The sequence below is a fragment of the Melanostigma gelatinosum genome (genome assembly GCF_949748355.1).
Source record: "Melanostigma gelatinosum genome assembly, chromosome: 6".
NCBI classification, from domain to species: Eukaryota; Metazoa; Chordata; class Actinopteri; order Perciformes; family Zoarcidae; genus Melanostigma; species Melanostigma gelatinosum.
The window spans coordinates 895440-910439 of record NC_136639.1 but is presented as its reverse complement, the minus strand read 5'-3'; the positions used below and the strand labels follow the sequence as shown (position 1 = coordinate 910439).

The window sequence follows — 15000 nt, the reverse complement described above, 5'->3', positions numbered from 1 at the left end:
GTTTGCTCGTATATTTAATTTATTAAGTGTATTTTTGGACATGAAACAATAATTCAGCGTACGACCAATCTAAATCTCCTGAAAGACAATAAAAGCATCTTTGAACTCATTAATACAATTCAGACTGATAGAAAAACCTGGATTTTTGCTCTACAGTCTAAATGAGTGTCGTCGTACGGAGGTGCGTTCGTTTTGCGTACCCCGATCTTGTCGTCTATGAGCTGGCGGGCCAGGTCCATCTGCTGGGCGGTTCCTCTGATGGTGAAGACCCGGGTGTTTGGGTCGGTGGAGGGGGGGGGGTTCCTCTGCAGCTCCACGTGAGCTCCAGACTGCTGGTTAATACTCTTAATGGTTTCTCCACCTGGAAACACAGAGAGAGGTGATGCTCGGACAACACGAGAAATCAACATCCTTAAATTCAACAAATACACCGCTGTGCACAAACACCGTCTTCAAACAACAATCGTAATGAACGAAGCTTCCACCTGTTCACTGAACACTAGACGCTAAAACTTTAAAATGTAGCCTCCTCCTCCCCCCCTCCTCCTCCTCCCATCTCCCCCCCTCCTCCTCCTCCTCCACCACCCCTCCTCCTCCACCCCCCCCTCCTCCTCTCCTACCCAGTCCTATCTCCTCCTCTCCTACCCTCATCCCCTCCCCTCTCCCCCCTCCTCCTCCCCTCTCCCCCCCTCCTCCTCCTCCTCTACCCCCCCTCCTCCTCCTCTCCTACCCAGTCCTATCTCCTCCTCTCCTCCACCCTCCTCTCCTACCCCGTCCCATCTCCTCCACCCTCCCCTCCTCCTCCTCCTCCCATCTCATCCTCTCCTCCCCTCCCATCTCCCCCCTCCTCCTCCTCCCCTCCCATCTCCCCCCCTCCTCCTCCTCCTCCTCCTCCTCCACCCCCCCCTCCTCCTCCTCTCCTACCCAGTCCTATCTCCTCCTCTCCTACCCTCCTCCACCCTCCTCTCCTACCCCGTCCCATCTCCTCCACCCTCCCCTCCTCCTCCTCCTCCCATCTCATCCTCTCCTCCCCTCCCATCTCCCCCCTCCTCCTCCTCCCCTCCCATCTCCCCCCCTCCTCCACCCCCCCCTCCTCCTCCTCTCCTACCCAGTCCTATCTCCTCCTCTCCTACCCTCCTCCACCCTCCTCTCCTACCCCGTCCCATCTCCTCCTCTCCTACCCTCCTCCTCCACCCTCCTCCCATCTCCTCCTCCTCCTCCTCCTCTCCTACCCTCCTCCTCCTCCACCCTCCTCCTCCTCCTCTCCTACCCCACTCCCATCTCCTCCTCCAGGTCAGCAGCATATGCTGAGGTCATTAACTCTTTGTTAACCTAATGAGGAGGCCATTGATGGAGCTTTTATGAGGAGAGAGCCATCGAGTGAGCAGATCTGTGAATAAATCTACATATTGTTCAGACTTCTTCTGACATTCATTCTGTTTTGATGACTTTAAATCTTCCATACGACCATGTTTATTGATAAAATGATTTTTCAGCTTCCTGATGATGCCACAGTAACGGTCAGCTGTCTTATATTCATTTTGGGAAACAAACATTTATTGGTGAAATGTTTCATTTTAATTATTAATATAAAGCGTTTTCTTCAATAAAAACTTGACTTTAAAATGACTCAATCATCATTATTTCTAACATATTATATATACACAAATATCATATCTTATCTTCCTACTTAATATTGTTTCAATTTAAAGTAGATTTTAGTTTATTTTTATCTGATGGTTTAAAAAGGTGTGTGTGTGCGTGTGTGTGTAGACATTAGAACGTTCATGAGTCCTGACTAACAATAGACCACCAGACACACAAACACACCATATGGTGTCTAAACATTGAGTGCTTGACATTTCCTTTTTTCCCTGATGCTTTTATTTTGGAAGCTGCTGCTCGACCCTCTTGACACACACACACACACACACACACACACACACACACACACACACACACACACACACACACACACACACACACACACACACACACACACACACACACACACACACACACACACACACACACACACACACACACACACACACACACACACACACACACTAGAGGTCGAGTGGGGCTGAGGGAGCTCCTGCCTGTTGATTTTCTTTTTGTTCTTTTTTTTTTTTTTTGTTCTCCGGTTCAGAGGCTTCAGATTTTAGAAATATTTCAATCAAGAACAAATAAAAGCAGGAAATGCTCTCAATGTGTTCAGATTGAATGGAATCACTGCTGATATTTGAACTCAGTTATAAAACAGAGCGTAGGAGCCACACTAGACGTACGCTCAAAAGGAGGAAAAGCAGTTCCTGCCGATAAGTTCAATATATTTGTAATATTAGAAAAAGTTACAGGTAGAGATGCAGAATGATGCAGGCATAATTTAATGGATGGGTATCTAAATACATACTACTCTTTACCGCCCCCACAGCGTTCCTTTACCGCCCCCACAGCGTTCCTTTACCGCCCCCACAGCGTTCCTTTACCGCCCCCACAGCGTTCCTTTACCGCCCCCACAGCGTTCCTTTACCGCCCCCACACCGTTCCTTTACCGCCCCCACAGCGTTCCTTTACCACCCCCACAGCGTTCCTTTACCGCCCCCCACACCGTTCCTTTACCGCCCCCCACACCGTTCCTTTACCGCCCCCACAGCGTTCCTTTACCGCCCCCACAGCGTTCCTTTACCGCCCCCACAGCGTTCCTTTACCGCCCCCACGCCGTTCCTTTACCGCCCCCCACACCGTTCCTTTACCGCCCCCACACCGTTCCTTTACCGCCCCCACAGCGTTCCTTTACCGCCCCCACACCGTTCCTTTACCGCCCCCCACACCGTTCCGTTACCGCCCCCACACCGTTCCTTTACCGCCCCCACACCGTTCCTTTACCGCCCCCCACACCGTTCCTTTACCGCCCCCACAGCGTTCCTTTAGCGCCCCCCACACCGTTCCTTTACCGCCCCCCACACCGTTCCTTTACCGCCCCCACACCGTTCCTTTACCGCCCCCCACACCGTTCCTTTACCGCCCCCACACCGTTCCTTTACCGCCCCCACACCGTTCCTTTACCGCCCCCACACCGTTCCTTTACCGCCCCCACAGCGTTCCTTTACCGCCCCCCACACCGTTCCTTTACCGCCCCCACACCGTTCCTTTACCGCCCCCACAGCGTTCCTTTACCGCCCCCACACCGTTCCTTTACCGCCCCCACACCGTTCCTTTACCGCCCCCACAGCGTTCCTTTACCGCCCCCCACACCGTTCCGTTACCGCCCCCACACCGTTCCTTTACCGCCCCCCACACCGTTCCTTTACCGCCCCCACAGCGTTCCTTTAGCCCCCCCCACACCGTTCCTTTACCGCCCCCACACCGTTCCTTTACCGCCCCCCACACCGTTCCTTTACCGCCCCCACACCGTTCCTTTACCGCCCCCACACCGTTCCTTTACCGCCCCCACACCGTTCCTTTACCGCCCCCACAGCGTTCCTTTACCGCCCCCCACACCGTTCCTTTACCGCCCCCACACCGTTCCTTTACCGCCCCCACAGCGTTCCTTTACCGCCCCCACACCGTTCCTTTACCGCCCCCACACCGTTCCTTTACCGCCCCCACAGCGTTCCTTTACCGCCCCCCACACCGTTCCGTTACCGCCCCCACACCGTTCCTTTACCGCCCCCCACACCGTTCCTTTACCGCCCCCCACACCGTTCCTTTACCGCCCCCCACACCGTTCCTTTACCGCCCCCCACACCGTTCCTTTACCGCCCCCCACACCGTTCCTTTACCGCCCCCACACCGTTCCTTTACCGCCCCCACACCGTTCCTTTACCGCCCCCCATACCGTTCCTTTACCGCCCCCCACAGATCCGTTGTTCTCCTTTAAGCACAAACATGTATTCGCTTTCCAATCTTTCATTACATTTTCTTCCCTCTGCATCAATGTTTCTCTCTTCGTGGACATTTTGGGATTATTTGAGTAAATTTTGAGTAAACATGTTGGCCTTTGTGTTTACATCATCATCATGCTGGCGAGATTCAAACTGATTCCTTCTTCTACCTTTGCCGATGACCAGTCCACACTTGTCAGCAGGGATGGTGTAGGTCACTTCCTGTAGCGGACCAGGAGAGCCCATAGTCCAATCACCACGACCTCTGACTCTGCCGCTCCGCAGGGCCGAGCCAAAACCATCACGCTCCTACGAAACACAAACAGAGTGAAGAGAGCACCGAGGACATCATCACAGTTCAGTGTAGACGAGTCTACTCGTGTGTGAGTGTGTGTGTGAGAGTGTGTTACCTGTGCGGTCTGGATGAGCTCGTTGATGAGGTGGACAGCATGCTGACAGCGGTCTGGCTGACCCATCACCATGGCCACACGCTCTGGACTGATGCCATCATCTACAGGAGACACAGAGAGGCTCCATCATAACTCCATTAAGAGACTGGTGTAATCTGAATTATACCGGTGTAGATAGACAAAACTGGATCACATGGACTGGATTATGATTTTAACCTGGATTACCTGTGTAAACACACTTTAAACTGGATTTTACTGGTGTTGGAAGGCCAGTTCTAAAGAGTACTATACTGGTATCAATAGACGAGTCTCATCTGAACTAGAAAATGCATTTCCTGCTGAAAATGCGTTGGAATGCTGAAAGCTGAAATGAATCTCAAAAACATTGCTGAAAATAGATATCCAATTTTTAAAAAATTGCAAAAAGCTTAGTAATTCAAACAGTTGAAAGATTACAAATATGAAGTTATATCACCCTTCTCCTGAAAGAGCTGAACATTTTGATCTTCGAACGGTTTCTGTAGCTTAAAAGAATTCCAGCGGTAGTGATATTTGTTGTAGTAGTCGTAGAAGTTGTAGTTGTAGGAGAAGTATTATTAGCAGTATCAGTATTAGTAGCATTTGAATAAGTACTAGTTGTAGCAGGAGTGATATTTGTAGTAGCAGTAGTAGTCGAAGTATTAGTAATTAGAAGTAGTAGAAGTAGTAGTATCAGTAGTCGTAGTAATAGCTGTAGTAGTGGTCGTAGTATTTTATAGAACAGTAGTAGTAGTATAATAAGTAGTAGTAGTAATAGTAAAGTCAGTTTTTGAAGTAGCAGTAGTAGTAGTACTAGTAGCAGTCGTACTAATAGCTGTAGTAGTATTAGTACTGGTAGTAGCAGGAATAGCAGTATTTGCAGTTGTGGTATAAGTAATAATAGTAGTGGTAGTAATAGCAGTAGTAATACTATTTATGGTAGCAGTAATAGCAGTAGCAGGAATAGTAGCAACAGCAAAAATTGAATTGTCTGACCAGATTGAACTGGATTATACTGATGTTAACAGACCAGATTGAACTGGATTATACTGATGTTGACAGACCAGATTGAACTGGATTATACTGATGTTGACAGACCAGATTGAACTGGATTATACTGATGTTGACAGACCAGATTGAACTGGATTATACTGATGTTACCAGACCAGTTTGAACTGGATTATACTGATGTTAACAGACCAGATTGAACTGGATTATACTGATGTTAACAGACCTGCTTTAAACTGGATTATACTGATGTTAACAGACCGGTTTGAACTGGATTATACTGCTGTTACCAGACTAGTTTGAACTGGATTATACTGATGTTAACAGACCAGTTTGAACTGGATTATACTGATGTTAACATACCTGCTTTAAACTGGATTATATTGATGTTAACAGACCTGCTTTAAACTGGATTCGGACTCCGGCATCATTCTGGATCTTCTTGATCATTTCTCCGTTCCTGCCGATCACGATGCCAACAGCAAACCTGGGAACCGGAACCTGCAGAGAGACGGACTAGACATGAATGTACCTTTTAAGTAGTGGTTCGAAACGGACGCTCAAACATGCTAGCTGCTAACAAAATGCTAACAGTGTGCGTTTGCTTGTGCGTGTCGTACGTCCAGGCTGGCTCCTCCCAGGCGGGCGCTGAAGTCGTTGCGTCCTGACCTGAAATCTCCGTCCTTCTCCCTAATCACCTCCAACACCAACTCCCTCGCTGCCTGCCGAAGAGACACCAAGTAAACAGTCAGACGTTTAAAATACTTCAGCTCATGTTAGTTTCATTGCAGTACTGAACTTCATCAGGATATTTCTATGAAGTCACATGACTTATTCAGTGTGGCTTTGTGGCACAAAGGCCTGTGCCAAAGCACACTGACTGTAATCCTACGGGCTTAATAATAATAATAACATTTATCCAAAAGTTTGGCGTGCTTCTCCTCACACAGCGTTGCCAACAGCGGCATGAAGATCCCCCAAAACTGAGCAAAATTTCTCCATTCACTTGAATGGGGTTCCGGCGTGAAGAGAGCTAAAAAAAACACTTAACTTTGGGCCCATATTGACGAGCTGTACTTTAACGTAGAAACATGATTCAAAGTTTAAAATGTAGAAAAAACGCTGCACTTTATTGAGCCAAAGAGACATTTTGATAGCTAGCACAGTTTTCATGAAGTCGCAGATTAAGTTTCAGGAAAATGTGTGTTTCAGATTTTATAATGGGTGTGTATTTTATAATGGGTGTGTATGTTATAACGGGTGTGTGTGTTATAACGGGTGTGTATGTTATAACGGGTGTGTGTGTTATAACGGGTGTGTGTGTTATAACGGGTGTGTGTTATAACGGGTGTGTGTGTTATAACGGGTGTGTGTGTTATAACGGGTGTGTGTTATAATGGGTGTGTATGTTATAATGGGTGTGTGTTATAACGGGGGTGTGTGTTATAACGGGGGTGTGTGTTATAACGGGTGTGTATGTTATAACGGGTGTATGTTATAACGGGTGTATGTTATAACGGGTGTGTATGTCATAATGGGTATGTGTTATAACGGGTGTATATTATAATGGGTATGTGTTATAATGGGTGTGTATGTTATAACGGGTGTGTATGTTATAACGGGTGTGTATGTTATAACGGGTGTGTGTGTTATAACGGGTGTGTGTTATAACGGGTGTGTATGTTATAACGGGTGTGTATGTTATAACGGGTGTGTATGTTATAACGGGTGTGTATGTTATAACGGGTGTGTATGTTATAACGGGTGTGTATGTTATAACGGGTGTGTATTTTATAACGGGTGTGTATGTTATAATGGGTGTGTATGTTATAACGGGTGTGTATGTTATAATGGGTGTGTATTTTATAATGGGTGTGTATGTTATAACGGGTGTGTATGTTATAATGGGTGTGTGTTATAATGGGTGTGTATTTTACAATGGGTGTGTATTGCGCAGCTCGTTAAGAGCTAGAGTGAGAGCATAACTGTCAGAGTGGAGCAGAGCAGGAAAATCTTCTGTGATTTTTCCAAACAAATTGCTCCAGCTCCCACAATGTTTACTCTTGAAACACCATTTTGGCCAAAAAGCTTAGAAATGTTGTGCTGGTCGCAGTAAAGTGTCTGTGGAATCCAACGGACTTACACATTTGGCTCAAAGAGCCGCAGAGCGACATGAACTCCAACCAACTGCTCCATCAGACTCCATGTTAAATCTCACCACTCATTTCTCAAAGAACGCAGACGGGACCAGTTTTGTCTGTTGCTCTGCAGCTCACATTATTAACGCCACAAACATAAAAAACACATCAGCGCGTTTGCCAGAGTCTTATCTTTCTCACGGTATCCACATTTTGGCACTCCGACTCCTGCTAATTTGTTAAAAGGAGTTAGGGGTTTTGTTCAACATCACTGTTTACTGTAATGTTTCTTAATCAGTCTGCCTCTAACACCAGGTGAGTCCTCACCATGGCAACCAGTTACACACACACACACACGCAGGCTCTCTCTCTCAGTCCATCTAACTGTCTGCCTGTCTCTCTCCTCTCTGTCTGTCTCTAGGTTCTAGGTCAGGATAAAAAGGTTCCAGCTCAGATTAAAGGTTCTAGGTCAGGATAAAAAGGTTCCAGCTCAGATTAAAGGTTCTAGGTCAGGATAAAAAGGTTCCATCTCAGATTAAAGGTTCGAGGTCAGGATAAAAAGGTTCCATCTCAGATTAAAGGTTCTAGGTCAGGATAAAAAGGTTCCATCTCAGATTAAAGGTTCTAGGTCAGGATAAAAAGGTTCCAGCTCAGATTAAAGGTTCTAGGTCAGGATAAAAAGGTTCCATCTCAGATTAAAGGTTCTAGGTCAGGATAAAAAGGTTCCAGCTCAGATTAAAGGTTCTAGGTCAGGATAAAAAGGTTCCATCTCAGATTAAAGGTTCTAGGTCAGGATAAAAAGGTTCCAGCTCAGATTAAAGGTTCTAGGTCATGTATACAGTCAGATGGAAGATTCAATCTCAGTGGAACAGGTTCGAGGTGCGTAGGAAGGCTTTTACATTCTAATACAATGTAACTTCTTTACATTCTAATAGAATTGTCTTTTGAAGATGAACAGGACATTTTTCAGTTTCAAGTACTTTAGTATTGATCATGTTTTGATGTTTGAGTCATGTTGTGGATGATCAGATGGAGTTATGATGTAGCAGTCGCCAATTGCAGATTCAGCTTGAGACAAACCTTTGTGTTCAAATCAGCCCACAGGAGGTTACAAGGCAGGCGTCCTTTCTCTAAACACTGACCTGATGCATCAAGTGGATATGTTTTGCTGAACATAATATTATGCATTGGTCCTCTACATCCTCTAGTCTAATGCTGCGTTCACACCGGTCGCGTTGATTTTTTGACGCGCGTCGAGATTACATACAAAGTCTCTGCACAGACACGATGAGACCGGCGCGCCGCAATTTTGCGATGGCGCGGCGCGTTGGACGCGTTATTGCAGTGCGGTGGACGCGTTGGACGCCGCAAAATCGCCAACGCGCGAGTTGAAATTTTTCAACTTCAGCGACATAATCGCGTGACGCTGTGGCGCGATAGCCTATCAGCGTTGAGTTGCTCCCCCTGTCATCACTGGCTTCCTGCCGTTGTTGAATCAGGAAATAAATCCTGTAGCCGTCTGTGTTCACCCAGAGCTCTGATACCTCATATCAACAGAGACCGGACCAAACTATGTGTATGCATGTGTGTGTGTGTAAACCATACGGTACAAACAATGAATACACGCTGCCGTGTTTACGTCTACGTGACGTTATTGAGTGCTGGTGGAGCTGCTACGATGTTAGCATAGCCTAGCACCGATCCATCAGAGCTCCATTGAGAAGACCAGTAACCTACAAATCAGAATCATTACGTAGTTATTTCGGAGTCCCTTTTTGTCGGTTTATTGCCGTTGAATCACAGCCAAATCAGTTTATTTTGTGTTCCTACAGCTGTAGTAAACAGCGACCGGTGGCTTGCTAGACACAGTGAATACAGCTCGATACAATCCACGGAGCTCCTCTGAACAATATTATGAACCAGACATGACGGCGTTTGGCATTCCGATGTTTGAGGGACTTCCACAACACGTACAAAACACGTACAAACACGTCCTTATTCCTTTCACGGTTGACAGCGGAAATAAATGGCGGCCATGTGAACGGCTTCCAGGACGATAAACCACGCCCCCTCTCCGGCGCTACGAGATTTTGCGGCGTCTGGTGTGAACACGACCGGCGGCGCGTTGGACGCGATTGTGCAGTGCGTCAAAAAATCAACGCGACCGGTGTGAACGCAGCATAATGAGCAGACTTATAAACGCACTGTTACAACTCCTTCATGGTGTCATATTGCTTTTCGGAGAATTATGATGATAAGTTCATAGTCGATGCAAAAGTATACTTATGTACAATATGTTATGTTGAACATTGTTGCTCCTGAATGGATCACAGCAACCCAATTATGTTCAACACAGCTCCATGTCCTTGGTCATGATGCCACAGCACTTAAAAGAATAAACTTCATCATTCTCACAATTCTGACCCTTTGCTTTTTTATTAACAGCATTTACTTGTACTTTTACTTTCAATGAACAGGTTATGATGTTCATTTAATGTTCAGGTTATGATGTACATTTAATGTCAGAAAATTACTTTTGATACTTAAGTACTTTTGTACTTAAGTACAATAAATATCAGATACTTTAAGACTTTTACTCAAGTAGTATTCTAATAGGTGACTTTTACTAGAGTCATTTTCCAGTAAGGCATCTTTACTTTTACTCAAGTCTGGCTTTTGGGTACTTCATACACCATAAAGAGTGTAGGTTTTGTAGCTCAGAGGTTAGCCCTAGCAGCTGGTATAGTTTTTGTTAAGAGATACGTGTACCTGGACCGCAGTAGGAGCCCGTATCTCTCCATCCAACATCTCAAAACTGTTTCTGTTTGTACTATTTGTTCTTCTCATATTTAAAACTCTGGTGCTGCACGGTGGTGTAGTGGCTGCACTGTCACCTCACAGCAAGAGGGTCCCGGGTGTTCGATCCCCGATCCCGGGCGGTCCTTATGTGTGGAGTTTGCACGTTCTCCCCGTTGCAGCGTGGGTTCCCTCCGGGTTCTCCGGCTTCCTCCCACAGTCCAAAGACATGCAGCTCAGGTTATTTGGAGACTATAAACTGCCGGTAGGCGTGAATGTGAGCGTGGACGTTTGTCTCTACATGTCCCTGTGATGAACTGGTGACCTGTCCAGGGTGAACCCTGCCTTCACCCGATGTCGGCTGGGATCGGCTCCAGCGCCCCTGAACAGGATAAGCGGTTTGGATAATGATGGATATTTAAAACTCAGATGTGTGTTTTACCTGCACTTTGTACGGGTCTCCAGAGATGCGGAGAGGTTTGTCGGCTCCTGTCGGCATCGGACCGTCCTGGATCATCATCATCTTCACGCCCGCTCGCTCCTGACGCACAGCAGCAACAACAGCAGCATGCAGTCAGAGACGTTTAAAGGGAACCAAGTGTTTGTGGAGTGACACAACGGCCAATCATTTTTTTTACCTGTAGCTGTTTGATGGTGTCTCCTCCTCGGCCAATCACCAGCCCCACCTTACTGGCTGGGATCAGCATCTCCTGCACGGAGGCTCCGCCTTCACCTTCGCCGTGGAAACCCGGACCGTTTCTGCAGCGATCCACAATCTGGATCAGCAGGCGCTTGGCCTGCCTGAGACAGACAGACAGAGGAGGTGAGCAGCAGGTGGAGGTGAGCAGGTGATGTTATTAGAGGAGGTGAAGGTGGATGTTTAGAAACTCACTCGATGCTCTCTGGCGTTCCAGTCAGGGAACACGGCCGCTCCATCAGACCTCCGCTGTCTGAGCACACACACACATCAACACGTTCCCATGCTGCCTGTTGTCTCTCTCAAACACAAACAGCTGGTCGGTTAAATGATATTTAAACTTGAACTACTCCTAAAGGCCGTCACACACCGGAGGCTTTTTTCTTGTGATTCATTTTGTTAAATTCTTGATCTTGTTTGTTGGACATATTAAAAACATACATGACAGTGTGCAACAACAGGGGGGCTTAAATCAGACTCACCAGCAGCAATCTGGATCTTGCAGCCAGACTCCAACTGGATCCTGGTGATCTGCTCACCTCCTCTTCCAATGACTGGAGGACGAGAGCAAAGAAACATTATGTCCACGGATCAGCATCTCATTATCAGGTCAGGATAAAGGTTCTGGTCAGGATAAAGGTTCTGGTCAGGATGAAGGTTCTGGTCAGGATGAAGGTTCTAGCTAAACTGGAAGCATTTAGGGTCAGATGAAAAGTTCTAGGTCAAGTAAAAGATATAGGTCTGCTTAAAAGGTCTATGGTTGGTTTAAAGCAGGGGTGTCAAACATACGGCCCGCGGGACGGATCCGGCCCGCCACGTCATTTTATGTGGCCCGCGAATCCGCCAGAAAAAAAAAAAAAAAAATTTTTTTTTTTTTTTTACAAAAATTTAAAGTTAGATGTGAAAATAAAAATATCCCCATGGTCGAAATTATGAGATAGAAAGTCGAAGTGATGAGATGGCATGTTGTCTGTGTGCCGACATTAAAACTATCACAACAGGTGGACAGGAGATGCAACAGCCCATAAAGAGGATTTCCAACAAGTTTCTCAACATGCGTACTTCTCTGTACTGAAACGTCATCAGTCTCAGCCCAAGTACTGTTCCAATTCAAAGTTCACATCGAGCCAAGCACGGCCCTAATGCCCGGATGTGGCTCGCTCTGCCCATTTTACCCAGGATGCATCGGAGGTGACTTGTCTGTACTTGGGACAGCCAAATATCCCAGAATGCATTTTGCACCAGCAACAGGAAACAATGGCGGAGGAGAAATCACACAACTGGAAGTACGTGTTGTGGAAGTCACAGATATCCCGGGAAACTAAACTAACTATGTTAGGAGTACCGTAGTTACATTTACACCGTCTTACATTTACAACCGGCCCTTTGAGGGCGACCGTGATGCTGATGTGGCCCCAGAGTGAAAATGAGTTTGACACCCCTGGTTTAAAGGTTCTAGGTCAGGATAAAAAGGTTATGATTCAAATTAAAGATTCCAGCTCAGATTAAAGGTTCTATGTCAGAATAAAAAGGTTCTAGTTCAGGTTAAAGCCTAGGTCATGTATACGATCAGCCGAAAGATTCTAGTTAAGAGGAACAGGTTCTGGGAAGGCTTTTAGTCGGTATAAAGATAGTAGGTTTTGTAGCTCAGAGGAAAATGTTCTAGTTCAGGTACAAAGAGGTTCTCGATCAGATGAAAAGTCAAGTAGAAGGTTCTAGCTCAGTTAAAGTAGTCAAGGTCATGTGAAAAAGTTGTAAGAGGAAGATTTGATCTCTTCTGAAAAAGTTCTCATTTTAAGATTCTGGCTGAATTGGAAGTGGTGTGAAAGCTTCTACCTCAAGTAAAAAAGGTTCCAAGTAGAGGGTTCTATGTATGCTTCAACTTTGAGAGTCAGACGGAAGGTTCCAGGTACGGTGAAAACAATTCAGATTTAGGTGAGAAGGGCTCTGGTTTAGCTTAAAGGATGTAGGTCAAGAGAAAAGGTTGTTGGTCAGAATATAACAGGTTCTAGTTAAGGTTTCAGGTCAGCTGAGAAGATACAAATGTTCCACTTGAAGTAAACATTTTCTAGATCAGTTGAGGAAAAATGTTCTAGCTCAGGTGCAAGGTTCTAAGGTGAGTTAAATAGCTGATAGATGTCAGGTTCTATTGTAGGTATTAAGTGAAAAGGTTCTAGCTCTGGTTAAAGGTTCTAAGGTGAGTTAAACAGCTGATAGATTTCAGGTTATATTGTAGGTATTCAGTGAAAAGGTTCTAGCTCTGGTTAAAGGTTCTAAGGTGAGTTAAACAGCTGATAGATTTCAGGTTATATTGTAGGTATTCAGTGAAAAGGTTCTAGCTCTGGTTAAAGGTTCTAAGGTGAGTTAAATAGCTGATAGATGTCAGGTTCTAGGTTCTATTGTAGATATCAAGTGAAAAGGTTTGAGCTCTGGTTAAAGGTTCGAGGCTAGATTTAGCTCAGGCTGGAGGTTCTTCCTCGGGTAATCAGTCCAAGGTGAGGTTACAGGTGAAGAGTGTTAGAACGGGTAGAACGTTCTATGTCAGGTTCTGGATTAAACAAAAAAAGGGATTAAAATGCTGAAGAATGAAGATGAACTGCTGGTCCAGACTTCAGATCAGCTGGACTCTGATTGGACGACCAGCAGGAAGCAGTGAAAGGTCGGAGGTCATACTCACTGAAGCCGACCATCCTGTCGGGGACCTTGTAATCCTCCGTGATTACCCTGCTGCAATACACACACACACACACACACACACACTTGAACATCCTGGTCACACAGAGTGTGTATCAATAAGTGATTATGTTGATGGTGACTGTCGCAGAACAGATCTATAAACACTTGTCTGCCGTTACAGCCCAACACTGGTGTCTATTAGCAAACAGGAATATGATGCTGAACATGCCTCATTATGTGTGTGTCATTATCGCCCTGCTGTGTCTGCGTGTGTGAGAGATCAATACGTTCTGCTGATCGTACCTTTGATGGCCCATGGCTGCTAGCTGGTTACCTACTGAGAGACAGAGACACCGATTAGACATGAAGGACTTTATGTTGTCCTGAAGAAGAGACCCGATGACCAAACCGGACAGGTTGTCTCCCATGAAGGGATTCCCTCACCTCCATCCTCTCCTGGTCGTTTCTGTCCGACGTAGTACAGCGAGGGCTCCACACTTCCTGAGGAGCTGTTGAGGTGAGACATGGCTTCTCCGCCCATCTTACCCACCATCTGATGGACAGACAGGAACACATTTCACTTGACAATTGTGTTGTAACTAGGGTTGCACGGTGTATCGATACTAAAACGGTACCGCGGTACCTGTACGTTAAAAACGATACGATTTTGTATATTTTTAGTATCGATACTTGATTAAAATAGCGTGATCAGAGCGCACTCGCTGCTCCGCTCCCTGTCATGCTGCCTGCAGGCATTGACTGCAAGGGGCGGGGCTGCAAGGGGCGGGGCTGCAAGGGGCGGGGCTTCCCAGCGCTCACAGCAACAGGCAGCGCGCACTCACAGAGAGTGATGCAGGGGAGACATGCACGAGCTTTTACCGACCGTCCTCGGCTTCTTGGAAAACAAGATGCCAGAAGTATCATGTGGAGGTACTTTGGCGATATTGCAGACAGTGAAGGAAAGCCCACTGACCGACAGAGACCCGTCTGCGAAACGTGTTTCACAGCCACACAGACAAAGTGAGGCAACACGTCTAACACGGCAAAGCACCTTTCAGACAGACACCCGAACCTTTAAAGAGTTCAAAGAACGACGGGTAAACATGAACACCCCCGAGCTCACCAGAGACAGCTAACACGAGCAGCCTGAGCCTCGTCTGACAACACGCCGATATGATCATGAGGTCACAGTGCACACACACACGTGCACTAAATGGCTCCATGCTGGTGGAGCCTGAGGGTGGAGCTTCAGCTAATTATTGTTATTTTTAGTTAAGGAAAAATAATTATTCCATGAATTAAGATAAAATATGAAGTGAAAACATCAAACTCACGATGCAATGAATGAAGCATTGTTTCCCCCCCAC

At 46.4% G+C, this 15000-nt stretch overlaps 1 protein-coding gene across 3 annotated transcripts in view; it reads right to left on the bottom strand.

The window, feature by feature from the left end:
- Nucleotides 1-15000, bottom strand: part of LOC306778549 (far upstream element-binding protein 3-like) — a 30427-nt gene that overhangs the window by 7632 nt on the left and 7795 nt on the right. Inside the window, exons 2-13 of one of the 3 annotated variants that reach the window (XM_079270085.1) lie at nucleotides 14078-14186; nucleotides 13937-13970; nucleotides 13635-13684; nucleotides 11440-11511; nucleotides 11153-11210; nucleotides 10899-11061; nucleotides 10703-10801; nucleotides 5947-6048; nucleotides 5725-5842; nucleotides 4301-4401; nucleotides 4061-4199; nucleotides 201-361 (exon numbers count right to left, since the gene is read on the bottom strand). In XM_079270085.1, the coding sequence (XP_079126211.1) occupies nucleotides 201-361; nucleotides 4061-4199; nucleotides 4301-4401; nucleotides 5725-5842; nucleotides 5947-6048; nucleotides 10703-10801; nucleotides 10899-11061; nucleotides 11153-11210; nucleotides 11440-11511; nucleotides 13635-13684; nucleotides 13937-13970; nucleotides 14078-14186 (1206 nt within the window). The remainder of the gene's footprint in view (nucleotides 1-200; nucleotides 362-4060; nucleotides 4200-4300; nucleotides 4402-5724; nucleotides 5843-5946; nucleotides 6049-10702; nucleotides 10802-10898; nucleotides 11062-11152; nucleotides 11211-11439; nucleotides 11512-13634; nucleotides 13685-13936; nucleotides 13971-14077; nucleotides 14187-15000) is intronic. The other 2 variants (XM_079270086.1, XM_079270087.1) reach the window with 2 other exon arrangements.